The sequence below is a fragment of the Oryctolagus cuniculus genome, chromosome 4, assembly GCF_051225735.1.
Source record: "Oryctolagus cuniculus isolate XC-2025 breed Fujian yellow rabbit chromosome 4, ASM5122573v1, whole genome shotgun sequence".
Classification (NCBI taxonomy): domain Eukaryota; kingdom Metazoa; phylum Chordata; class Mammalia; order Lagomorpha; family Leporidae; genus Oryctolagus; species Oryctolagus cuniculus.
This window is the reverse complement of record NC_142870.1, coordinates 8195978-8220647: the sequence shown is the minus strand read 5'-3', so window position 1 is coordinate 8220647 and position 24670 is coordinate 8195978. Positions and strand designations below refer to the sequence as shown.

Genomic DNA, 24670 nt, shown 5'->3' with positions numbered 1-24670 from the left:
TCGGAAGCATTCAGTCACTGACACAAGCAATGTGGAACAGGTGAAACTCCTCTGAATGCCTTCGTTGGGTTTCTGATCATTACATGGCAGTGAATCAGTTATGTATAAACCCATCATGTATCAGAGAGCCCTGATTTGTAGAGTTACTTGCACATGGCCAACCAGGTAAGACAACCCTCAGATTTGCGTTTCTTCTGATTAATGAGTGGGGTATGTATCAGCTCAGCAGAGGCTGCGCCTTTGAGAAAATGAGCCAGGAGGAGTGGGTGCCCATCTCCGACCCAGGCTGCTGGTGGTTGACCCTGCCCTCTGCTTTCCCAGGTCATCCACTGTAGCGGCTACTTGAAGATCAGACAGTACATGCTGGACATGACCCTGTATGACTCCTGCTACCAGATCGTGGGGCTGGTGGCCGTGGGCCAGTCGCTCCCACCCAGTGCCATCACGGAGATCAAGCTGCACACTAACATGTTCATGTTCAGGGCCAGCCTCGACTTGAAGCTGATTTTCCTGGATTCCAGGTAAGCCTGGCCATGGTCATGTCCAGAGGACACTGTACCCTGCGAGCTGTGCTAGGAAGGCAAAGCATAGCGAGGCGTAAATCACACAAGGATGTCATCGGAAAGGGAGTAGTGAGCTAAGCTGCCGCTTGCAGGGCCAGCGTCCCATCAAGGAGAGATGATTCGAGTCCCGGCTGCTCCCCTTGTGATCAGCTCCCTGCTAATGTGTCCGGGAAAGCAGCAGAGGGTGGCCCAAGCGCTGGAGTCCCTGCCACCCATGTGGGTGGCCCAGATGGGGTTCCTGGCTCCTGGCTTCAGCCTGGCCTAGCCCCAGCTGTTGTGTCCATGTGGGGAGTGAACCAGTCGATGTAGGATTCCTCTCTCTCTCTCTCTCTCTCTCTCTCTCTCTTTCTCTCTCTGACTCTCCCTTCCAGGTAAATATTTTTTTAAGGGATTTCGTGAAACAAGCCATGAATGAGGAGGGTTAGTGTCAGCCTGAGGGCTCCGGGACTCAGTGTATTTGTATTTTAATCATCTCACTGGCGTTGGAAGTGGAAATAGGTGTCGTGGGTACAAGTTAGCCCCTTTGGAAGGCCTACGATATTAGAATGTTTTTGGTTCTTAGTTTTAAAAATGTATTCCAAAGGCACACACTCAGCTCCCTTGTGTTGGTTCCCTCCCCAGGGGCTAGGGTTGGGCAGTGCTGAAGCTGGGAGCCAGGAACTCCATCCAGGTGGCACCCATGTGGGTGGCAGGGACCTATGCACTTGAGCTGCCACTGCTGCCTCCAAGGCGCACGTTAGCAGGAAGCTGGACTCAGAAGCAGAGCTGGGGCTAGAACCCAGGTCCTCTGATACGGACGTAGGCGTCTTTGACCACCAGCCCAGGTGCCCACCCTGTGATGTCAGAATTCTGTCTCCTGTTTCTACCGAGTTGGTAGCACATTAAAACGAAACGACAGAAGGTTTTCGTGCTGGGCAGTGTGAGTGGAGGGGGCCGTGCAGCTTGGGGCTCAGCCGTGCGGGGCTGAGACTGGACTGTGTCCATAGCTGGGCTCAGGGAAGGGGATTGGATGAGGCAGCAGCCCTGATTCATGTTGCCTGGCCTGGGAGAGGGCCTGCTGAGGGGGCCTGCACTGGAATGGCGGGGGCACCCTTAGGGCAGGCTGTGGGCCTCATACATGGTTTATTATTTGACAAATAGTAGCCACGTATATGATGAGGTTCTCTGTGATGCTGTGGCCCCGTGTGCATGGGTTCTGCCTCCTCAGATCCTGCCAACCTTGTATTAAAAATAAATGAACTAAATATCTGGACTGGATTGAACAGATCTTTTCTTGCCTAAATTACAGAATTTAACAGTTATTTACAGAGTACTTACGTTGTATTATAAGCAATCTAGAGATGATTGAAGGTATATTGGAGGATGTATATAGGCTCTTTTAAAAAATTGTGTCTATTAATTTATTTGAAAGGCAGAGAGATATTTCCGCTAGTTAGTTCATTCCCCAAATATCCACAACATCCGAGGCTGGGCCAGGCTGCAGCCAGGAGCCGGGACCTCCATCGAGGTCTCCTGTGTGGGTGGCAGGGCCTCACCTGCTCAGCCCTCACTGCTGCCTTCCAGGTTGGGTTCGCAGGGAGTGGAGTGGGGAGAGGAGCTGGGTCTTGGACTCAGGCCCCCCAGCGTGGGATGCTTGTGTCCCAGGTGGCGGATTAACCCTCTGTGCCGCAACGCCCGCCCTCTTCACTGATTCTTTGCTGAGAAAAACAAATCTACCTGTTGTGGGGGAGGGGGGAGAAGATGGAGGCACAAATTAATTGAGGTCATGGTTACTGCAGCTCAGAGTGGCCACTGTCCTCCCAGAAACTCCAGGCCAAGAGCAAGTCCAAGTGCAGCCATCTGGGGGGGAGCTGCCCACAGGGACTTGCAGGGAGGGGGCAGGGCTACCTGCCTCAGAGCCCAGCATGCGAGGTCACAGGGGCCCTTTGCTGACACAGGAGCCACATCTGAAAGTCACCCAAAGGAAATGAGCCATGTGTGGTCATTACTGAAGAAACCAGGGAGGAGCCAGCTGGACTCCCACCTTGTGTCATGCCCTGGTAGGAAACCCCTTTGGGGACCTAAAAGTCGGAGTCTCCCCAGAGGAGAGTTGGGGGTCTGTTCAAATTGTCCAGTCCGCACTGCTTTGAAGTGAGGAGGGTCTTCCCAGCCGAGAGATGAGGTCGCCTCAGCACCAGGCCACTGCCCAGAGGGACCCCCAGACATGGCTTTCTTGAGTGCCAGTGGGGGCTCCCGAACCTCGGTGCGAGTGCTGCACCCCACAAGTGGGTAGGAGGGGGAGGCTTCTGTCCCTACCCGCTCCGTGTCAGGAAGCTTCTGGTCGTCACATGGCCTTTACTGAACTCCAGTCATGTGGCAGGGGTGCGAAGGGGTCAGAGGGTGCTGTGCATTGTCCACAGTCCCTGAGGTCTTCAGTGTGCTCTAGCTGGGACGCCTTTAAAGGCCACTGCATCAAGGGGACAGGGGCCTGGGCTGGTCCAGTGCTAAGAGGTAGTGGTGGTCAAGTGCACAGGGAGATGTTGGCTTCATCACCCAGATCCTAGGAGCCACGATGAGGGGTTGGCCAGAGACCCGGCAGCCCCAGGTCACAGGGACAAGGGTGGTGACACCTCACCCATCTCAACCCCAGATGCATCAGGACTCGGCATAACCTGAAATGTGGTTCCTAAGGGTTTTGCAGTATTTCGCTTTGAAAGTAGAGCTGGCGCTTTTGCTAAGGCTAGGTTTACCTGGTCGTGTTTGGGGTTTGGCAGATTGCATGATAGGTCTTCAAACACTAGAAGTTTGGGGGAAAAGGAGGGCCTCCTGCCAAACCCTTCACTCTCCCTTTAATTTTTAAAACCAGTGTGTACCTTGATGGAGGACGTAATCCGTGTGTCCTGACGCATTCACACGTTCAGGGCGGCTGTTCTATTGCTTGACGTGCAGAGGGCCTGGGAAGCCCTTTCATCCCCACGAGGCGGAGACACCTCCTCTCTTTTTGGAGACACAGTGTCCCCGCCCCACAGAACCAGACTCAGAGGGGCCTGGAAGGTCCAGGTGGCCCCAGGCCGCTCCCGAGCGCTTCCCCTTCCTCGGGCCCTTCTGTCCCCCAACTGGGAGCCATTCCAGGGAAGCCTGAAGATTTACGATGCAAAATCCGAGCAGAATGCAGCAGAAAGGGAAGCGGGTTTAAAGAACCAAAGCGAGGTCAAGTTTCCTGGTTTAATTTACAGCCAAGGTTTCCTATTGCTGCCAGCAGAGTCCCCAGCCCCCGCCTGCTTTGGTGCCCCCGCCAGCCCCACTGTCCCCAGGACTGACTTCTCAGCAGACTTTTACCCCCCTGCAGTCCTGTCCCTGCCTTTCATCTGCTCCTGAGTGTCTGTCACCAGCGTGGCCAGGGCCGCCTTCTCCCCGGGCACGGTTCCCAGCTCCCTGCACACGGAGCGGTCCTAAGACTGCTGGTGGCGTGGTCTGGGAAGCCAAGGGCCACTCTTCTTCGGAGAGCGGAGATGCGAAATTCATGTGCCTGGGCCTTGATGAGAACGAAGACGGGCCGTGTCATTTAAACACTGGGAAAATGTTCCCATGTCAGGGGAGAGCTTAGGTTACCTTAAGTCGCAGTATTTGGGAGTTAAAATTGGGGGTCTGAAGCATGTCTCCGCTGATCCCAGGCTTAAAGCTCCCCGGCCATCCCCGACTCCCCTCAGTGGGAATCACTCAGCTGCAGTGTCCAGAGAGCAACTTGCTAATTAACAGTGTCGGGGGTGGAAGGGATTTGAATGCCCTCACGTACGATAGCCAAGGTGTGGAAGCATGCCAAGAGTCCATCAGCACGGGGATTGAAAAGCCAAGTCCAGAATGCGATGTAAGCCAATCACGGGAGAGAGGCTAGACCCAAAGGGCCACGGATTGTATCGGTCCACTTCCGAGGTAGCCAGAAGAGACGAAAGTCTAGAAAGAGAAAGTGGAATCCCAGTTTCCAGGGGCTGGGGAAGTTAGTGTCTAATGGATGTGGAGCTGCTGCTGCCGCCTTTTTTTTTTTTTTTTTTTTTTAAGAGTTGTTTATTTGAAGGCTGGCGCCGCGGCTCAATAGGCTAATCCTCCACCTAGCGGCGCCGGCACACCGGGTTCTAGTCCCGGTCAGGGGCACTGGATTCTGTCCCGGTTGCCCCTCTTCCAGGCCAGCTCTCTGCTGTGGCCAGGGAGTGCAGTGGAGGATGGCCCAAGTGCTTGGGCCCTGCACCCCATGGGAGACCAGGATAAGCACCTGACTCCTGCCTTCAGATCAGCGCGGTGTGCCGGCCGCAGTGCACCAGCCGCGGCGGCCATTGGAGGGTGAACCAACGTCAAAGGAAGACCTTTCTCTCTGTCTCTCTCTCTCTCCCTGTCCACTCTGCCTGTTAAAAAAAAAAAAAAAAAAAGATTTGTTTATTTGAAAGGCAGAGTTACAGAGAGAGGGAAAGACAGAGAGGAGAGGGAGAGAGATAGAGACAGAAACAGAGAGACAGATCTTCCGTCCATCGTCTGCTGCCTCCCCAGGTACATTAGCAGGGAGCTGGGCTGGAAGTGGAGCAGCCAGGACTCAGACTGGCGCTCATATGGAATGCTCTTATTGCAGATGGCAGCTTGCCTGTGCACACTACGTGGCCGGTCCCTGGGTATGGGGTTTCTGTGTAGTATCAGGAAAAAATGGTGGAAAGGGATGGTGGCGATGGTTGCCCAACTATGTGAGAGGAGTTAATGCCGCTGAATTGTACACACATGATGGCTAACATGGTGCATTTTATATTATGTAAATTTTATCAGAATAATTTTTTAAAATATTTATTTTATTTATTTGAAAGACAGAGTTACAGAGAAAGGTAGAGACAGAGAGAGGTCTTCCATCCACTGGTTCACTCCCCACATGGCCGCAACAGCCAGAGCTGGGCCAATCCAAAGCCAGGAGCCAGGAGCTTCTTCCGGGTCTCCCATGCAGGTGCAGGGGCCCGAGCACTTGGGCCATCTTCTACTGCTATCCCAGGCCATAGCAGAGAGCTGGATCAGCAGAGGAGCAGCCAGGACTAGAACCAGCACCCATATGGGAGGACAGCGCTTCAGGCCAGGGCTTTAGCCCGCGGCACCACGCGCCGGCTCCCAGAATAATTTTTAAAAAGGGGCTCACCCAGGACTGTGCTCCCGGGCCCCCACAGATGAGTATTTTCTCCCTGTGGGAGCTTTCTCCCAGTGTCGGTATCAAAGTTCACCATTCGGCGTCCTCAGCTAAGCTTGACCTTGAACAAGGCTGCAGTCTGAAGCCATCCCAAACATGCTCCTAGCCAGCGGTTTCAGAAGAACATTCCTGCTCACAAATAGCACTACATCCTGCCCTGGGCTAGAGTTCAAAGACTTTCTTCTTGTAAAAAAGATCATTCTCGGCTTCCAAAACCAACACACACCCCCCACCCCCTGAGCCTTTTAGCACTTGATTAGTTGGCAAAACCAATATTAGTTTAAATGAAAAGTAATCTGCAGAGCCGTGTGACTCATGGAGCCGCTGTCCTCCCCTAGGGTGACCGAGCTGACGGGCTACGAGCCACAGGATCTGATCGAGAAGACGCTGTACCACCACGTGCACAGCTGCGACGCCTTCCACCTGCGCTACGCGCACCACCTCCGTGAGTAGCGCCCCCTGCCGGCCGGGGAGGAGGCGCTGGGGGCAGAGAGCGCAGGCCTCCCTGTTTGGTGCAAGGATCGCCCCCGAATCTTCAGTCTCAGGGCAGCTCCCTGGCCATTCTCAGTGAGACCGAGAGGTGTGGGGTAGTGGGGAAGTGGCCTGGAGTCTAGACAGTGGATCTGAGACTTCAACCCCTCGAGGCCGCGGGTCCTGGCCAGGGGATGTCAGCCTGGACGGAGTGTTTGGTTTGCCAGTGGAGCAACCTGTAGTCGCTGAGCGTGTAAAGGAGTGGCACTTCCTTCCTGAATCCAAATGCAGGCGGAGACCAGTTTGGATGGCGTGAAACACCTTGCTCCCCTGCTGTCCAGGGGTGCCGTTTCCTGGTGCAGGTGGGGAGAGGAACTTGACCTTCTGCAGTGTGGCCAGTGCCATGTCCCCTATTCTTGTTTTGCCTTGTGGTAGCTAAGAGACCTCAGAGGGCAGGTTGCTGGGCCACATTGGAGGTGGACAGCAGGTCCGTGAGTGGCTCCGTCTGCAGCCACATTGTCAGTCTGGCCACTGGGCATGGACTGGGGACCCAGTGAACATGATGGACACTTGGGTGTCACCATAGTTTGGCTCTCCCCAGGTCACCACAGGCAGAGGTCACGGCTTCATCCTTGCTGTGCGTGCAGAGACTGGGAGCCGAGCACAACTCTTAATTCCTGCCTCTTTAATGACCACATCATGGTCCCCTGTCAACGTCCCTGTCACTCTCGGGCTTGGCAGGGAAGCAGCTGTGTGGTGTTCGGAAGGAAGGTCAGTGTCGCTGGTGCAGGAGCTGGAAGACATTCTGCGCGAACAGGGTAGAGAGTGGCACTCACAGAGTGGGCGTCTCGCGGATCCGATGGACAGAGTGAGGGGGCAGCGTAGGGGAGGGTACTCCAAAGAAGTCAGAGCAGTCGGCAGGTGGACAAGGCGCTGCTTGGAGAGGGCGTGGCGCCCTGGCAGGCACCCCAGGTCCATCTGGAAGGGAGGACAGTGGCACTCGGAACACAGAGGCCAGCACCTGCACTTGCCCATGTGACCCGCGCGTGGAGGCAGGTGTGTGCTGGGGAGCTTCTGGGACGAGTGGGGGCGTCTGAGCAGAGCCCTGAAGAGCCGGAGGGCGGGAAGCGAGGCCTCTAAGCCCAGAGGAAGGCGAGGGCGGCCTTCAAATCTTCCTTCAGGTCCTGCCTGCCTCCAGGCCGGGGGAGGGGAGCGAGACTGTCCCCAGGGGAAAGGAACCGCATTCCTGTTCCGGAAGGCTAGCGAAGGCCACGGTGATGCCAGGCGGTGGCTCCCGTGCCCCTGTCTTGGTCAGATGTTTTTCACGCAGTGATGCTGTCCCCTCGGTGTGGTGGTGGGAGGAGCCAGGCTGCCATGTGTCCATCTCCCAGGTGAGCAAGCTGAGACTCAGGGACCCAGCGGCCCGCAGCGGGGCAGCAGCTGTGTTGGGCCAGGACCGTAGGCCAGTCCCTGTGGTTTCCATGAACCTCAGGGACATAGCCTGGCCTCCATCCCATAGGAGCCCCGGCCATCTGGAAGGTGTTTGGCTTAACATACTCACACGGGGATTTAACCTGAGAAGGTTCCTATGTGTCACAGAGCCGTTCAGTGATCCCTGGGGAGGCTGGAAGGGCAGGCAGGGCCAGGCTCCCATGGGACACACAGCAAAGGCGGCAGTGTTTCGATCCTGGACCGAGCACAGCTTTCTCTTCCGAATGGGCTGGAATTAGCAAAGCACGGGACCCAGAAGACAGCGATCCTGACAGTGGTCACTGCCGTCCTGTGACTCCAGGCTCGGCTGGAAGGACACGAGGACGAGAGGGACGCAGGGCGCCCAACCCGGAGAGTCTGGTGTGGCTTTGAGACCCACCGCGGGCCCCAGATCCGCCCGGTCTCCCCTGCACTGGGTTTGCTGGATACTGACGAGGCTACGGCAGCAGGCACGGTCTCAGACAGCGGGGAGTGTGTCAGTCGGCATTTCGGGACTGCAATGGAATACCCGAGGCAGGTTGACTTTGTAAAGGAAGGGACTCCCTACCTTTGGGGGAGTCACAGTCCAAGACAGGAACAGGCCCCATTGGTTTGTCCTCTGGAGACAGCCTTCTTGCTGGCAGAATCCTGAGATGACAGAGCGAGGTGTGGCGAAGGACACGTCTGTGCATGTCTCCTTCCAGAGCCAGCCGCGTCCACCATGGGGCTGCGCCCTAAGGGTCCCACACAGTCTGGTCCCGCCTCCGGTCTCACCTCCGGAGGAAGTTTCCACCCTCTTAATGCCATTAGCTTAAGACGTTGGGGACCCAAACCCAAGCCCTGGACCAGAGTTCTTAGCCTTGGCTCTTACACACAGCAGGAGAGCCACGCCACCGCCCAGAGCAGCCCCGACACTGCCGGGGGCTCATCCGCCCGGCCCGAGTGGCACCCTCAGGCGAAAGGAAGGCAGCTGCAAGGGTGGGGCCCCTGGGACGAGGCACGTTGGCCAGTCAGCACCCTCTCCAGCGTGGGGCTCTGAGGCCAGGGGGCCCCCTCAAGCCTCCTGCTCCCCACTCTGTCCCCAGGGCTGCCTGGCATCGGTTTTGCTTCCTTAAACTCCAGAAGGCAGCGAGAGCCTGGAAGTGACTGAAACATGGATGTGGACTGAGAGGGAGCCAGGAGAGCCAGGGGGCCGTCAGCGAGGCATGGCCTGCCGGCTGTTGCCCTGAGCCAGCTGGAGCGCTGTCCCCAGGGAGACAGTCCTCAGCCAAGGACTGCTCTAGGAGGGCTAACTCCCTGGCTTAGCCCACAACTGGCCCTAGTGGACCCTACCAGTGCCAGGCCCCAGAGGGAGAGCAGGTGCAGGCAGGTGGAGGTTGGTGGTCAGAGCAAGGGTCAAGCTCCTCACAGCCGGCCTCAGCCTGCTCGCCGCCTCCTCTGTGAAGACCGCCTGGGATCCAGCCCTCAATGCGTTCCTCCTCACTTCCCGGCTCTGTGTGTCGCTTGTTCCTTGCACAGAGCCACACCCATGCTGGGGGCCGTCACCCTCCCTGCCCAGAGCTCGTTGCCAACAGGAGCATCCTCGTGGCCGAGCTCCTCTCTGTGGGGGCTGAGGGCAGGTGAGCCCCCGACTCTCCCATTCTGTCTGCACTCCCAGCTGGGTGCCCACGGTCACAGCCCTCCTGCCGGGACGGGTGTCCAGCTGCTCCTGAGCCGCTAGGCCTGGCCCGGGGGCCCACACTCTTGTTGCTGAGCGCCGCTTTGGTCTCTGGCTGCATCACTGGGTCAGAGCAAGCGCCGTAGCTCGGGCTTCAGCCATGCGCCTGGTCGTCTCACGATTCCGGAGGCCTGAGCTCTGCACCAGGCAGGGGCAGGGCTGTCTCTCCGAGGCCTCTCTCCTGGGTTTGTAGACGGCAATGGCGTCTGCGCCCTGTGCCCATGGGCATCCCTTTGGAGGTCAGTCACATGCATTAGGGCCCACCCCAAGGACCCTATTTTATTTTTTAAAAAGTTTTATTTTTAAATTGAAAGGCAGAGATAAATAGAGAAATTTTTTAAAGATTTATTTGAAAGAGTTAGAAGATGAGAGAGAGATCTTCCTTCCGCTGGTTTACTCCCAAAACAGCCACAATGGCCCAGCTGGGCTGTGCCAAAGCCAGGAGCCAGGAGCTTCTTCCGGGTCTCCCATATGTGTGCAGGGGCCCAGGGACTTGCGCCATCCTCTGCTGCTTTTCCAGGCACATTAGCAGGGAGCTGGATCAGAAGTGGAGCAGCCAGGACTTGAACTAGCGTCCATATGGGATGCCGGCACTACAGGCCATGGCTTTAACCCACTGCACCACAGTACTGGCCCCGGGGGCTTGAATTTTAAGAATGGGTCACCTTGAATCCAGGGCTGTCCCAGGCTGTGATACGGAGGTGTGACTGCATGGAGGTGCATGATGGGCAGGGCCCCTGCCCTAAGGACTTAGGGCTTTGGGGACACCTTCCTGCCCACTACCAGAAGGACCTGAGTTCATGCTCTCCAGCCTGGACTTACGTCAGGCAGCTGGTTAAGAAAGACAGGCTAGATGCAGAACTGGAGCAAACCAAGAATGTTGTGAGTCAGTGTCTGGGGTTTCAACTTGGATTGATACGGAGACTCTCGCCATGGGTCATAGAGAAGGAAAAATTAAAAGTCTGTGTATATGTTTGTTTGTCCTCTGTATCTAAGTGTCATCACAGCGGAGTTTGAGAAAGTCTCGCTGCAATTTTTTCAATTTATTCTTATTATAAAACATTTGGGATACACTGGGTTCATTTTCTCCAGCTGAAGACGGTTACAGAGAGGTGGCAGGAATGCTGCAAGAAGTAAGAGGGCGTGTAAAGTCCGTAGGAAAAGGCAAAGTGTACGATCGTCCTCCTAGGCTTGGCAAACCCTGCTGGGCACTGGTTTCCAAGCTGGACAGCTTAACAGGTTTTCTGCTGAAGACAGCATGCCTCTTGGGAAACCCAGGTGGGCCTGGTCAGTTTGATCATGCCCCATCTTTGGTCATTTTGGAGCCATAAACAAGTGGGCTGGATCCCCCTCAACAGGCTCTCTCCACCTACAGAGAACTTTCTAGAAGCTGCTGCTCTTCCTCCCACAGTCACCACTCTGCCAACACCTGGGCTGGGGTCCCTGGAGTCCTCAAGGTCTGTTGGCCGTGGTTTCCTGGTGATGTCATCTCCCAGGGTGGTGGTGGTGAAGCGAGGCCAAGTCTGTGAATGGGTCAGGTTTTCATTACCATAACGACATAGCTGACACAGGCCGCGTGTGCAGCAAAGAGGCGCTTACTTTGCTCACAGTTTTGGGGGCTCAAGTCCGAGATGGGCAGCTCCATCAGTTTGACGTCTGGGAGGGCAGCAGAAGGCAGTGGCAGGCTGCATGCGTGGTGGTCGCTCAGGCAGGGAAGCGGTGGGGAGGGGAGGTGGCCCTGACTCAGGCTGTTAGGACAGCCCTCCCCCGAGCGCCCCAGGGGTCTCACGGGAACAGCCTTCCCAGACCCCACCTCCTGTAGGTTCCTCCCTCTCCCGATAGGGCCACCTTGGGGACCAAGCTTTAAACGCTGGGCCTCTGGGGAGGGGGGCGTCCAGCCTCCAAACCACTGCAGTGTGCAAAAACAAGGGGGCTTTTTGGTCAAAAATGCAAACCTCAAAAGGAGAAGCTTCTTACGGCTTCTCTCTTGCCTGCAGCCTTTGTTTACCTCTTTCGCTGAATCCTGTTCGTGCCCAGTGACTCAGATGCAGATGTCAACGTGGGCCAGAAAACAGGGGGTCTCTGCACTGTCCGGAGAGAGCGGCTCTGCAGCGGCAGGGGCTGGGGGATGGCCCTGGGCCCCGCCGGCTACACCCCTAAGGGCTGTGTGGCCTGACGTAGGCTGTGTGCTTCCCGTCCCCGCCCACACCAAGAGCTTTCCCTTGTGAAAATGAGTTGATGCTAAATCCTGGTTGTGGAACTCGGACCTCAGCCTTGGTGGAAGTTTAGAGTGAAGAAAAGCTGCAAAGGAGAGCCCGAGCCAGTCTGTGGTCTCCTCCACCACACAGTGGATGAGCGGTGCTCGGGGGGAGCCCTCGGCCGGGCCAGCCGCCGCCCCGGGCCTGCGCGCGGCTTCTCTCAGCCTCACAGCAGCCAGGCGAGCAGGCACCCGGGCCTCCCCTCTGTACACCTGATGTAGCTGAGGCTCGGGCAAGTCGCTGGTCCAGGGCCACGCGGGTTGCTGGGGTGCGTGTGGGTTTGTGTGGCCACACAGGTGCCTACTTCTGCACAGACAGGTCATTCCCCAGGCATCCCCTCCCTTCTGCACTGTGTCATGCCTTGTGCCCACAGGGCGCCTATGCCACGCTCTGACTGAACTGCCATCTTCATGGCTGCATGGCACGCGTCGTCCCCCTCTCGACAGTGAACCCCGCTGTGTCCGAGCCTGGTTGGCACTGCTGGTAATTCCCAAGGGACTGACTCCTGGCCGTGAAGTGTGTGTCATCGATGAAGGACCACGCCAATCCCCTCTGCCTCTGCTCAGGATTAGCCAGCGTCACCTGTCACCCTCTGCCTCCTTTGCCCATATTACCGTCAGGGGCTTCCCCATGCATCTGGATGGATTCTGTGTTAAGGCTGATGACCCCGTGACTGTCAGTCTGCACTGTTGTTTTCTTCTGTGCCAGAACACTTTGTTGGGTGGTGTGGTGAATGGTGAGGAGCCGTCTGCAAAGGAGAAGAAGCCGGGGGGCCGGGAGGGCATGGGTGGGGACCCGGGGTTCTGTGTGTGTGCCGGCTCCGAGCCTCGCGGGACTGCAGCCTGGAAGGTCACGGGCTCAGCCCCTCAGGCCATCTCCCCAGCGCTCTGCTCAGGCAGCTGCTCTTCGGGGGCATGGGGCCGGCACTGCCTTAACAAGCAGCAATGTTCTGGCTGGGGTCCGTGCAGCCCAGGGCGCCCTCGGTTGGGGCTGCCTCCCCCTCCTGGAAGGCTGGGTGGGGCTGGGGAATGGTGCTTCATGGACGCATCGCGCATAGAGGACGGGCCTGTGGAACAGTTTCCAGCATGTGTGTCGCCGAGCTGAGCTGATTCCTGCCTAATCCACAGAGGAACTGCACGGGCCGGAGAAGCCCCGGCACCTGGGCAGAAGTATTGATGGCTGCGGAGTCTCAGACCCTCTCACTGCACACGGCTCCCGGGGAATGGCCAGCGTCAGCACCAATCCATGCCCCGTGGCCTGTACCTACCTTGCTCCTTTCTTTAAATAACAACATCACCCACCCCCTCGCTCACTGAGAATTTGGGGGATGAAAGTATTACAGTGGCGTTTGGGAAACTAAGGAGCAAACCCCGCTCTGCCAGGAACCCGTGTGGCCTGGGGAGTTGTGGTTCCCCCCAAGGAACCAGGGAGAGGGGGGCTGCTCTGCAGACCCCGTGCAGCAGTGGGCAGAGCTGGTGTGCGATGAGAGAGTGTTTGTGTGTGTGTGTGTGTGTGTGTGGGCGGGTGTGTGTCCGCCCTCAGCACAGGCCCGCCCCTCTGTCAGGCTCTCAGAGGTGACCGTGGCCATGGAGAGGCTGCGAAGCGGGGATGGAGGTGTCATCGTGTCCCCTTGTGCTTGCAGTGCTGGTGAAAGGCCAGGTCACCACCAAGTACTACCGGCTGCTGTCCAAGCTGGGCGGCTGGGTGTGGGTGCAGAGCTACGCCACGGTCGTGCACAACAGCCGCTCGTCCCGGCCCCACTGCATCGTGAGTGTCAATTATGTCCTCACGTAAGTCAGCCGCATTTGTTTCTCTCCTGGTCTCTCCTGCTCCCCAGCCCTCATTGCACCATCGCGCTCTCGCTCGCTCGCTCCCTCCCTCCCTCTCTCCCTCTCTCTCTCCAAAACTGTTCATTTGTCTCCTGTGTTGTTTCTAGTTGAACAATCCGGCCCAATGAGAGGTCCGAACTTTCTCTGTGCTTGGCAGTGAGGGCCAAGTGCTGGTCCGTGACGGGAACGTGAGGAGGGAGGGCCCCGGGTGGGCGGGGCCAGGTGCGGGGAGGCCCCCATCTGGAACAGGTGCACGTCAGGCACACCCGCTGTACTGTTCCTGTCCCTGAGGACCGTCCTGGGGGCTCCTGCCGTTCACGTCCCTGCCTCCCTGGCTTCCTGTGTAGCCCGCTGCAAACAACGACGACTGCTTGGTCCCTTGAAACGCTGGAGGCCAGTGCAGCGTTCAGGTGCTGTTCAGGCCATGGAAGCAACGGCTCCTCGCTCCATCTGGGAGCACCTCGGAGAAGCCTCCAAGAAGTTCACAGAAAATGCGGACTATGAAGAAGCTACCCGTGGTTTTCAATGTTTCTTTTTGGCACCAAAACGAACTTACCTTTTAATTACGTTTTCCCGAGAACTTTTTGGAGAGCACTCATACGTTACTGCCCCCCCCCCCCCGGAGGTGGTTGTGTATTAGATGGCCTTGCCCCAGCCCCACCCTGCAGCGGGCCCTCCTTTGCGTCCGAAGTGCACTGAGGGCTCAGCCGCCAGGTTCTTGTGCTGACGATCGCCAGGTCCCTATGTGATTTGAAGTAGATTTGGTAAAAAGTGTAAGGACAAACAAAACGTTGGAGCCCCTCATTAGTCTTCCTGGGCGCCCAGGGCTGGCTGGGGCCTCACGGACTGGAGAGAGCTCCACCGGCCCCTCTCCGTCCCGCCAAGCAGCACTAACCCCGCTCAGCAGTTTCTGGGGTCACCATGCTTGCGGCTGCAGGAAGCTCTCGTAACCATGGTGAGCCGGCCTTTCCTTAAACAGCCCCCACCTCCTGTCCCAGCCAAGCGCACATTGGGACGTTGACAGTGAACTTGTGCAGGGGATGGTGCGAGGGAGGCCGCTCCTCCTCGGCCACCTGCTAGGCTTGACCCCCCCTCTCGCCCTCCAGGGATATCGAATACAAGGAACTGCAGCTGTCCCTGGACCAGGTGTCCACGTCCAAGTCCCAGGACTGCTGGAGGGCCGCCTTGTCTACCTCACAGGAAACTAGGAAATTAGCTAAGCCCAAAAGCACCAAGATGAAGACGAAGCTGAGAACAAACCCTTACCCACCCCAGGTAACACGCTCTGCAGCTGACGGCTCTGGGGGGCTCGGACGCCTGGGCTGGCCCTGTGGGGTGAGGCGAGGTCCCCTGGGGGTGTGTCGCCTGCACAGTAGCGGCAGAGCCTGGGGAAGGGGATGTCCAGGCAGAGTGCTCCAGAACAGGAGACTGAGTGGGAGGGCAGGCCAGCCGCTGGACGCTGCGTCCTGTATACTTTAAAAATGATTGCAGAGACAGACGGACACGGAGACCTCCCATCCACTGGTTCACTCTTCAGCTGCCCACAGTGGCCCCGGGTTGGGTCAGGCTGAAGCCAGGAGCCGGGAACTCCAGCTGGGTCTCCCACGTGGGTGGCGGGGACCCAAGGACTTGGTCCATCACCAGGCTCTTGGATATGGGGTGTGGGCATCTTAACCACCAGGCCCGATGCCTACCCCCAGCAGTATTTCTGAAATGAAATCCTTCCCTCTTTTTTTTTTTTTTTTTTTAAGTAGTTTGGGAGCTCTTGGCAAGGACAGTGCCCACGTGTCTGCGGTATCGCCAGCGTGAGGTGGGGGCGTCTCTTTCTAGCTGGGGGTTCTGCCGTGCACCTGTCCCCGGGGAGCCCCGCAGGCCAGGGTCAGACGGGCCCCCCTGCCGGCCCACCATCCGTGCTTTTTGCCTCGCAGCAATACAGCGCATTCCAAATGGACAAACTGGAGTGCGGCCAGCTCGGAACCTGGAGAGCCAGCCCCCCGGCCGGCGGCCCGGCCCCCCCAGAGCAGCAGCTGCCTTCGGAGAGCAGCGACCTTCTGTACGCGCCCTCCTGCGGCCTGCCCTTCTCCTACCACTACGGACACTTCCCCCTGGACTCGCACGTCTTCACCAGCAAAAAGCCCATGCTGCCGGCCAAGTTCGGGCAGCCCCCGGGCTCCCCGTGCGAGGTGGCACGCTTCTTCCTGAGTGCGCTGCCAGCCAGCGGCGAGTGCCAGTGGCATTACGCCAGCCCCCTGGTGCCCGGCAGTGCTTCTCCAGCTAAGAGCCTTTCAGAGCCCCCCCTGGCCGCTGCTCGGCACAGCCTCGTGCCAAACTACGAAGGTGGGTCGGGTTTGCTCGTGGCGGGGGGAGGCCCGGGAGTGGTCAGGGGCCCGCAGCAGTGGGAGCGGCGTGGCGGTGGGTGGCAGGAGGACAAAGAACCCCCGCGCTTCCGCAGGCGTCTCTCTTCTCTGCTTCTGAGTAGGGCTTGCTATGCTCTCCCGCTCCCCACACACGCACTCACGAGAGCCGGAAAGCACTGGGGGACCGTCCTGGAGCCTCGTGGGCCCTCGTGACTGCGTAAGGGGCGACAGGAAGCCGAGTGTGCAGCTTCCGGGCCCCCTGTCCCCCACAGGGAGACGGGGGATGTGCAGAGCCAGCTCCCGGAAGGCTCCAGCACACGCATTTCACAAGAGTCCTGTCCAGTCCACCCCACGGTGAACCAAGACACACAGGGTTTCTCCCAGGCTAACAGGGAGAATGTGGGCTCAGGGACAGAGGTGCTGCTCACCGGCCCAGGGAGAGACGTGATCTCGGGTCTGTGTTAGCATCTGTAAAATGGGATCATAAGCTACGCGCCTACCCCAGGACCTGGCACACCGCAGGTGCCTTCTCCCTGCGTGCTGGGTCAATGACAGGCAGGCCCCCCGGGGGCAGGCAAGTGGCCGTCCTCCATGGAGGACACAGACTCCTGCTTCCTGATTGGACCAACCCAGGCAGCAGGGTGGCGGAGGGTGAGGACTGACGGGCAGATGCAGGCCACACGACCCTCTTTCACCCAGACTCCCGTCTCCTGAGTGCAGGCACCACACAGACAGGCCGGTGTTCAGGGAAGACTCCCACGACCCCCACCCCACCCCCCGCCGGAGGAGGAGTCGAAGAGGAGCGCTCCCTGGACAGCCCCCCCCCCTCGCTTTGCGTGCAGATCCTCGAATCTGTTGCTCTCCTGCTCTGAGAAGAGGGGTCCCACCGTGGGAGAAACCCAGCCTCCATCACTAGAGCAGGTTTCCCAAAGTCGGCCACCTCTGGGAACCCACACGGCCGCCAGGGCCTCGTCAGCAGCCCCGTCCTCAGATTTGCATCCCTGTCCCCCCGGTGCACCTGTGGACAGAAGGGGCATGCAACGGCCAAGCACAGGGATTGGCCAACGGCTGACCGCGTGTGTGACATAGACTGGAATCAGTTTTCTTTGCATCTGGGCATGGGCTAAGGACATGACACAAAATTTGATTTTTGTGGCTATGTCATGTTTTTGTTTTTTTTTTTTTTTTAAGACGTGCTCGTTTGAGGCCATTTGTGATCGATTTCCTAGTCTTGTTGGTATTAAAGGCAGGCAGAGGTGCGGCGAAGCGGACAGGGAGCGGACTGGTTTTCAGTGGGTAGTGGGGTGCAGGCTGTAACCGCTTTAACCCCGAGGCTGTGGGGCCGCCTCTCGCCAGGGCACCCCTGGGCGCCGGCCTGGCAGTGCGGCAGGGGAGCCTGGGTCTCCCGGACAGCGCGCACAAGGCAAAGATCGGACGTCGGTAACATCGGCTTCTCTCTGCTTGGCGTGGCTCCCACGAGTGTTCAGACCGGGGCCGCCCGATTGCCCCGCGCGGGGGGAAGGGGCGGGGGCGACCCGCGGGTCCAGCGTCGGGGGGTGGGGGGCGCTGCTCTGGGCGCGCCCCTTCCTCCCCGGTGCCAGCGTCTAACGTGTCGCCTGTCCCCGCAGCGCCCCCCGCCGCCGCCGTCGCCGCCTCGCGCAGGTTCGGCGAGGACAACGCGCCCCCGCCGCCGCCGAGCTTCCCGAGCTGCGGCCACTACCGCGAGGAGTCTGCGCTGGGCCCGGCCAAGGCCGCCCGGGACGCGGCGCGCCTGGCGCTGGCCCGCGCGGCGCCCGAGTGCTGCGCGCCGCCGGCCCCGGAGCCCCCAGGCGCGCCGGCGCAGCTGCCCTTCGTGCTGCTCAACTACCACCGCGTGCTGGCCCGGCGCGGGCCGCTGGGGGGCGCCGCCGCCGCCGCGCCCGGCCTGGGCTGCGGCCCCGGCGGCCCCGACGCGGCCGGCGCGCTGCGGTCCCGGCTCCCGAGCCCCGCGGCCGCCGCCGCCGCCGCCCCGCCACCCGGCGCGCCGCGGCCGCACTACCTAGGCGCCTCGGTGATCATCACCAACGGCAGGTGACCCCTGCCCGCAGGGGGAAGCCATGGGCCGGGCCTGCCGAGGTTCGCGTGCCACGAAGCAGAGGGGCGAGCCGAATATGCACGATATAAATTAATTTATACAGAGACGACTATTTTAATAGAAGCCCGCAGCCGACTTTAGATTTTTACCGTAGACGCCACGAAGGCGGGCGCCGAGGCTGGGACGAAGGGACCCCCGGCCTTGCTCGCCCCGCGGAGACGTGGGGCGGGGGCCGGGTCGGTTTCCCTCATCTGGAAGTCGGGCTCCCGCACCTGGCCTGCTCCCGGGGCTGGGGGAGGGGCAGGAGACACCAACGCTGTCTTTAAAAAGTCACTCACGGATCTCGCGTTAACTTTTTTTTATTTTTTAATACAAAACTGGAGCCAAGACAGGGGAGGGGGCGCGCGTGCAGCCCCACCGTGTGTGCGTGAACTTGGGTGTGCACTTGGGTGTGCACCCAGCTCCTACTTCTCCCTAACCCCTGTGAACTCTCCATCACCCCAAGAGTGGCACCTTCAGCATATACTGAATAGGCATCAAATGCAAAAAAAAGAGAAAAAAAATTAAAACCCCGATTCCCTGGCCAGACCTTGACGAGAACGACCCCGCCAAGCCGGATTCCACGCGAACCGCCCACCCCCCAGCCCGCGCGCGTCCGCAATTCGCTAGGCGGGGTTTGCTACACGTAATGCTAAGGAAGTTGGTGACGCTGCATGTGCAATAAGGAAAACTGCCTACGGCCTGCACCTTGTGGGAGAAAACGTGCTTCCGGGAAGTAAGGAGACGATGTACACATTTGAAGCATTTTCTGTTATTTTATACACAGCAAGAGGACTGCACATGGACCTGTCATGTGTGTAACCGGTTCACAGAAATCCTTTTCCAAAGCACCAGCCGTGTTTGAAAAATAAACTTCCGTTCGTTTTTATGTTTTTTTTTTTTTTTTCCTTTGCTTGTCATGGTGCGGGTCCCTGGAACCCGGGCTGTCAGACTGCTCCAGCTCCTCGCGCGGCCTTTCTCAACACCGCCCCGCCCCAGCCGCTGTCGACACGGGAACGGGCCCGGGGCTGACCCTGTGTGGACAGCGAGGACCTGACCCGCGCAGCCCCTGTGGGTGCCGGGCGGCTGGACCGGGCGCCTCCACAGCCGTCGGCGCGCTGGCTCCCTCTGCCCGCGTCGTGCGAGGAAACCGTGATTGCAGGAGGGCGTGGGTTTGGTGGTCAGCGGACACCACGGACTTTCTATCAAACGCCGCACAATGCGGCTGTGTCCGTGTGGGGCTGGGTTTAGCACACACTCGCGAGGGCGTTGGGGGCACTTCGAGAACAAGGATCTCACTGCCGAGATTATATACCACAACAAACCAAAAAACCCATTTTAGATTTACAAACGATGCGGTCCACGGGCTCCACCGAGAGCACGCGTGTACCCCGCGGGCCCCGCAGCCTAGAACCCGAGCAGCCTGCGTCAGAGCGGCTTCCCGCCGGCCGGGGCCTCCCGCGAGCGCGCGTGCGCGGAGCCGTCGCCACGGCAACCCGGCCCGGGCGCGTCCGCCTCGGAGCGCGCGCACGCCGCGGCCGGCGTATTGTTCCCGGGCTTGGGCGAGGGGCGCGGGCAGGGGAAGAGGAAGCATTTTAATACCTAGGCCTCTCTCTCTCACACACACACAAAAGTCCTAGTGAGCCCGAACATGTACCGTGTTGACAAAAATGCCAGATCAAATGGATTTGAGGAATCAGCTCAATTCACGACTGGCTCAGCCCTCCCAGGGACAGGAATTCCTTTATGTCCTTGGAAGCCCCTTCTAGAAAAGCCATTCCATTCATACCTTTGTGCAGAAGTGAGCTGTGTGCGAAGGGCAGCCCCGGAAAGCCCCAGCCCCTCGCCCCCACCCTTTTATCCTCCTCATCCCGGCCTCCCTGCACCCTAGGGTGGGGAGGGTCCTGCTTCTACCGTTCAGGGGTCGCCTTGGGGGCTGGCGCGGACACGGGCGAGAAAGAACACGCTCAGAATGACAGCAGCCCCAAGGGTTAGGGTTACCCGGGCGGCACTGTCCAGGCACCTCCTCAAGCGCTGTATTACGACCCTGGAGCCACACAATGAAGCCAAAAGGCGAGCGGTTTCCACAAAAGAACAAGAAACGCTGTCAAAGAATCCAGAAGTTGTTAGAGCAAATTTATTTCTGACCTGTTTTAAAAGTTTTTTTTTTTTTTTTTACTTTTTGGGTTTTGCTACCTTTTCATTCTTTGGAGTAATAAGATTTCTCTTTTGTATGACGCGTAATACCTTTGTCAGAAATACATAAAAGCCAAACACCAGCTTATTGCTTAGAAATACATACATATTCCTTACTATGTAAAATGATATTTATTTTGTAAAAATATGTTCAGATATGAATAAAAATACTGTAGCCAAAAGTAGTCGCCTCTTTTTTTAAAAAAATGAAACTTGTGGTGAAAATAAGGAGCCCACACTACAGAAAGTCGTAAAGTTTATTCCGTAGACTTGCTTTTTATAGGCAATGGTTTAAAGTGAGTTTTCTGAGATGGCTCCTTGAAAAGCTAAAAATGCAAAAGGTTCAAACCTCCTCGAGTCTCAGAGCTGCATAGTAATCACCTGGGAACAAGGACTGGGGTTCTGAGGCTGGCTGGACCCAGGGCACCCCCACTCCTTGCGTGTTGCAACTGCAGGGCAGGCTGGCTGTGTTCTCTGCACCCCAACACTAGGGTGAGGAGTGTCCATGCTGTGTGTGTCGGGGGTGAGGACCCCCCAGGCCAGTGCCCCCCACCCCGGGACCTGTGTCCCCACGGCAAGCAACACCAGGGTGCTGCAGGAGAACCCGCCAAGGATTTCACAGGAGATGCGAACCCTCTTCCTTCCAACCACCCCCGCACCCCCGCCCCGCCCGATTCCCAGCGCCAGCAGGGGCCCCAGGATGCCCAGTTATCACCGCGTCCTGTGGGGGGGGGGGGCACCTCCTGCGAGTGCCACTGAAATCGGCCACCAGTCCAGGAGGAGGACACCTCCCCTTTCACAAAACACGGCAGAGGGCAGAGGCATCAACACAGCTTGCAAGCGGGAGGGGAGCCCGGGCTCTCGCACCCACGCTCCTCCTGAGTCCAGGGTCCCATTTCAGAGAACGGGCAATGCAGTTTCTGTGAAGACTGAAGCTCCGTGGACCCTAGACGTGGGGTCGGGCAGTTCCGCCCCCCGGCCCGCGGTGCAGCAGGCAGCCGGGGGTCGGCCTCCGGCCCTTCGCTACGGAGCATGGTGCCGAGTCTTCGGTTCCCGGCAGGCAGGATCAGGCTCAGCAGAAAGAGGCCCTCTGCCCCCAGGCTGCCGTGTCCCCCCCGGGGAAGGCCGGGCTCCTGCTCACGCGAAGGCGGCGGCTCCACGGCGCAGGGCCACGCGGAAGGCCCGGACAGCTCCGTCTGCTCGGCCGCGGCCACACTTCATTAGTTTTCATTTACGGAAAGGAAATGAAATGATAACATTTCTTTTTCTCCCCCAAACGAAGAACTGTCCAGAATAGGACTTCGGCTTAAAACAAAATGCAGCATGTTTTTCATTAAATAATCCCCCACCGAAATTCAAACAGTAATGGTGGCAGCTCTGGGGATGGCTTGCCTTGCGTCACAAAGTCGGAGAGCTGCAGTCCGCGGTGATATTTCACAGACACCCTCTCAGGGGTGAGTCCATTTTGCGATCCTGGGGTGGCGTGGACTTTTATTTAAACTTGTCACTAATTCTAAAAGAGGACTTGGGCGTTTCGGAGAGAGGGATTTATTTTTATTTTATTTTTGAGAAAAATAATTCTAATTGAAGCTTTACTTGCAAAAATTACGTTGGAAGTTCTTTTGAAGTTACATTTCCAAGAAATACATATTGGTTCGGTGTAGTTAACTAAACATGTTATTTTTTTTTTTCTTCCTGCGGGGCTGTCTGTGCCTGGCTGAAGGTAGACAGATTTTATATTGAAAACCGCAAGATTCTGGAACTAGCTGGACGGCCTAAGACCCGGATAAAGACGGTGCAGGTTTACAATGAGGGGATTTTGTTCAAAGCTGAGTGCTCCATCGAGTTTTCTTTCCACTCATTTCGGTTGGGGCTGGCAGGAAGAGGGAAAAGTGGACAAACACTGGCCTTTTCAGGCTGAAAAGCAGCGGGCCTGACTCCTAAGTTCAGCAGAGTCGGGAGCTACATGGAGAAAGCGTGCAGAACATCTGGCGGCAGCAAATGTGTATCAAAGGCTCGCTTTCTTTTGTTCTTCCATGGAGACTTGTAGCCCATCAGAACTTGAACGTCATCATTTAAAGCTACACACACACACACACACACACACACACACACGAGGGTGTTCACTATCAGTATTTTCTTTCTTGGCAATACAAGGAAAAGGGGGCCAAACAGGGACTTCCAGGTAAAATGCCATGCGTCCGACCTCCTGCGCACCGCAGGGACTTTCCAGTCTGCAGGCATGCTCCAAGTGGGCTTGACCCTGGCTAACCTCGCTTCCAAGCTCCCCACGCCCCCGGTGCGGCGGGCACGCGAGCCTTCACCTGCTAGAGCCACGCTGCCCGCTCCCCCTCCCCTGCACCTGCACGCAGCGCCCCGTCAACGCCTCGAGGTCTCGAATGTGATCCCACCTCTTCAGAGCGCGCAGTAAACCTGGGCTTGGCTAAGGAGAGCTCATAAAAGAACGTCAGAGTCATTAGCTGGCTTCCTCTGCCAGGTCACTGCCCCGGTCACCCGCCGCCCGAGAAGGGAGCTCCCGAGGACCGCCTTCCCCTTCCCTCATTCACAACAGTAACAACGATTAAGCACCACTGTGTGTGCTCCCTGGGTGCTGAGACCCAGTGACGCCACGCTGGCCTGGGCCCCACGTGGTTTCTGACTGTTTCTCAACAGCCTAGGGGTCAAGGTCTCTGCTCCGGAGAAAGCTCTGGCCCACCCCACCGCTGCTTCCATGTGCCACCCTCTCCCAGGGGTGAGCAGAGATACAACCTCGGTGAAGGCTCCGCCCACATGCATCTCCAGCTGCCGGCCCTCATCCCCAGGCATCCGTAAACACCCAAACGGCAACAGAACAAACCTCAGAGAGCGGATGGATAGGAAAAAAGGAAGAAAGGAAAAAATCTGCCTAGGTTACTTCTCCAGAGCCCTGGGAAGAGGGGAGGGGCAGCCAGGGCAGCGGCAGGGCAGCAGCAGGCCGGCGGGGTGGGGTGGCGGCGCCAGGCCCAGGCCCGGGTTCCCGGTCTGCAGCTACGGGTGCTTGGGGACGATGAGGTTGCGCAGCATGTCGAAGGAGTTGCCGTCCGGGTGCACAGTCACCACGTCCCCGTCCTGCCGGTGCACCTGCAGGAAGCCACAGTCATCCAGGCCCACGATGGACACCTCCGGCCCCTCGGCACCTCCCAGACGCACCTGCTGACCACTGAAAATGCAGAAGAGCCAGCAGTCACTGGGGACTGTCCACACGGAAAGACGGGGCCCGCGCGCCCCGTGGTTAACACGCAGCTGGCCGACCCGGTTCCTCCCTCGGTCCCCGGGATACCCCCCCAGGCTAGAGTCTCTCTCTTCTGCACATGTGACATCACCCCTCCTGATCCTGTGGTCATCTGTGTCGCCCTCTCCCACCCCTCCTCCCCGTCCCCGACATTAGGAAATACGTGCGACTCCACGCACAGCGTCCTGGAGACTGCGGGGAGACTCCCGCGGGGGAAGGAAGGCTCTGTCTTAGGGGAGAAAGTTGGGCCGCACCGACCGGGCGCGCCTCGTTCGGCTCCTCCTCCTCCTGACCATTTTCCACGGGTCTGCTCACGTCACAGCCTCATCAGCAGCTCTCAAAGGACAGAACTTCCTCCCCCGGGGTCTGCCTGGAAGAATTTCACATCCACAGGAAAGCTGGGCACATCCGTCCCTTCCCTTCTGCGGACACCAAAGGGCGTTTTCCGCATTTGCTTTCTCTGCACACACACGTGCGTGTCTGCAGGCTGCTCCATTTAAACACATGGGGCAGGCACGATGAACTCCTGTGCTTAAACGTCCTCGAACGTGGGGAACGTGGGTCTCCCAAGAGCCACGATGACCTCCCGGGAAGCCGTCATCACCGGGACCCTGCAGAAGGGGAACCTTGAGGTGGGGGGCGGTGCTCACCGTTAATAGCCTGTGGGATCTAATAAGCACCGCCCCTCAGGTCTGCTGCTCCTCTATCTGCTTGTTTGTTTGAGGACTAGGCCGGTGACGCTTTGGAAGGGTCCTGGGTCAGCTGCCCGAGACCCCCGAGGTGGCTGTTGGAACCCAGAGTGCTGGGCCCCAGCCCCAGAATTTCCCATGTAGGGGGTCCAGGGCTGGCCCGCAGAACGTGGGTTTCTGACGAGGCCTCAGGTGAGGGTGCTGCCGCCACCTGGGGATCTCACTTTGAGAACTGCTGTTGTCTGGAAGCTTCCACGGCTGAGGAGATGTGACCCACTGTTTCCCCACGATCGGACTCCGATGACACCGGTTTCAAGCTCCCTCTGATCCCAGCATGAGACACAGAGGCCAGCGGGCCAGGCGATGCGGACTTGGGCGAGGTGGTGTCCAGCACGTTTCCCCAGCGGGGAAGGTAGAAATTAATAACTCTGACCAGTGCACAGTTCCTCATTTCCAGATACTGAGTTACCGGGTGGGCATTCGGCTCGCAGCCAGACGCCTGGGTTTGAGGCTCGGCTCTGCTCCCCATTCAGGCTTCTCAA

The 24670-nt window shown here is 58.4% G+C and overlaps 2 protein-coding genes across 10 annotated transcripts in view; one reads left to right on the top strand and one right to left on the bottom strand.

The window, feature by feature from the left end:
- SIM2 (SIM bHLH transcription factor 2) overlaps positions 1-20365 on the top strand; it is a 43853-nt gene extending 23488 nt beyond the window's left edge. For 4 of the 5 annotated variants that reach the window (XM_051833637.3, XM_089331428.1, XM_089331427.1 and 1 more), the window contains 6 exons: positions 322-521; positions 6096-6202; positions 13316-13463; positions 14609-14777; positions 15431-15839; positions 17488-20365. In XM_051833637.3, the coding sequence (XP_051689597.3) occupies positions 322-521; positions 6096-6202; positions 13316-13463; positions 14609-14777; positions 15431-15839; positions 17488-17933 (1479 nt within the window). In that variant the 3' untranslated portion in view covers positions 17934-20365. Of the gene's footprint in view, positions 1-321; positions 522-6095; positions 6203-13315; positions 13464-14608; positions 14778-15430; positions 15840-17487 lie in introns of those variants that run through there. The other variant, XR_016232993.1, reaches the window with a different exon arrangement.
- Positions 20088-24670, bottom strand: part of HLCS (holocarboxylase synthetase) — a 209404-nt gene continuing 204821 nt past the window's right edge. For all 5 annotated transcript variants that reach the window (XM_089331425.1, XM_089331422.1, XM_051833634.3 and 2 more), the window contains one exon: positions 20088-23367. In XM_089331425.1, the coding sequence (XP_089187551.1) occupies positions 23196-23367 (172 nt within the window). In that variant the 3' untranslated portion in view covers positions 20088-23195. The remainder of the gene's footprint in view (positions 23368-24670) is intronic.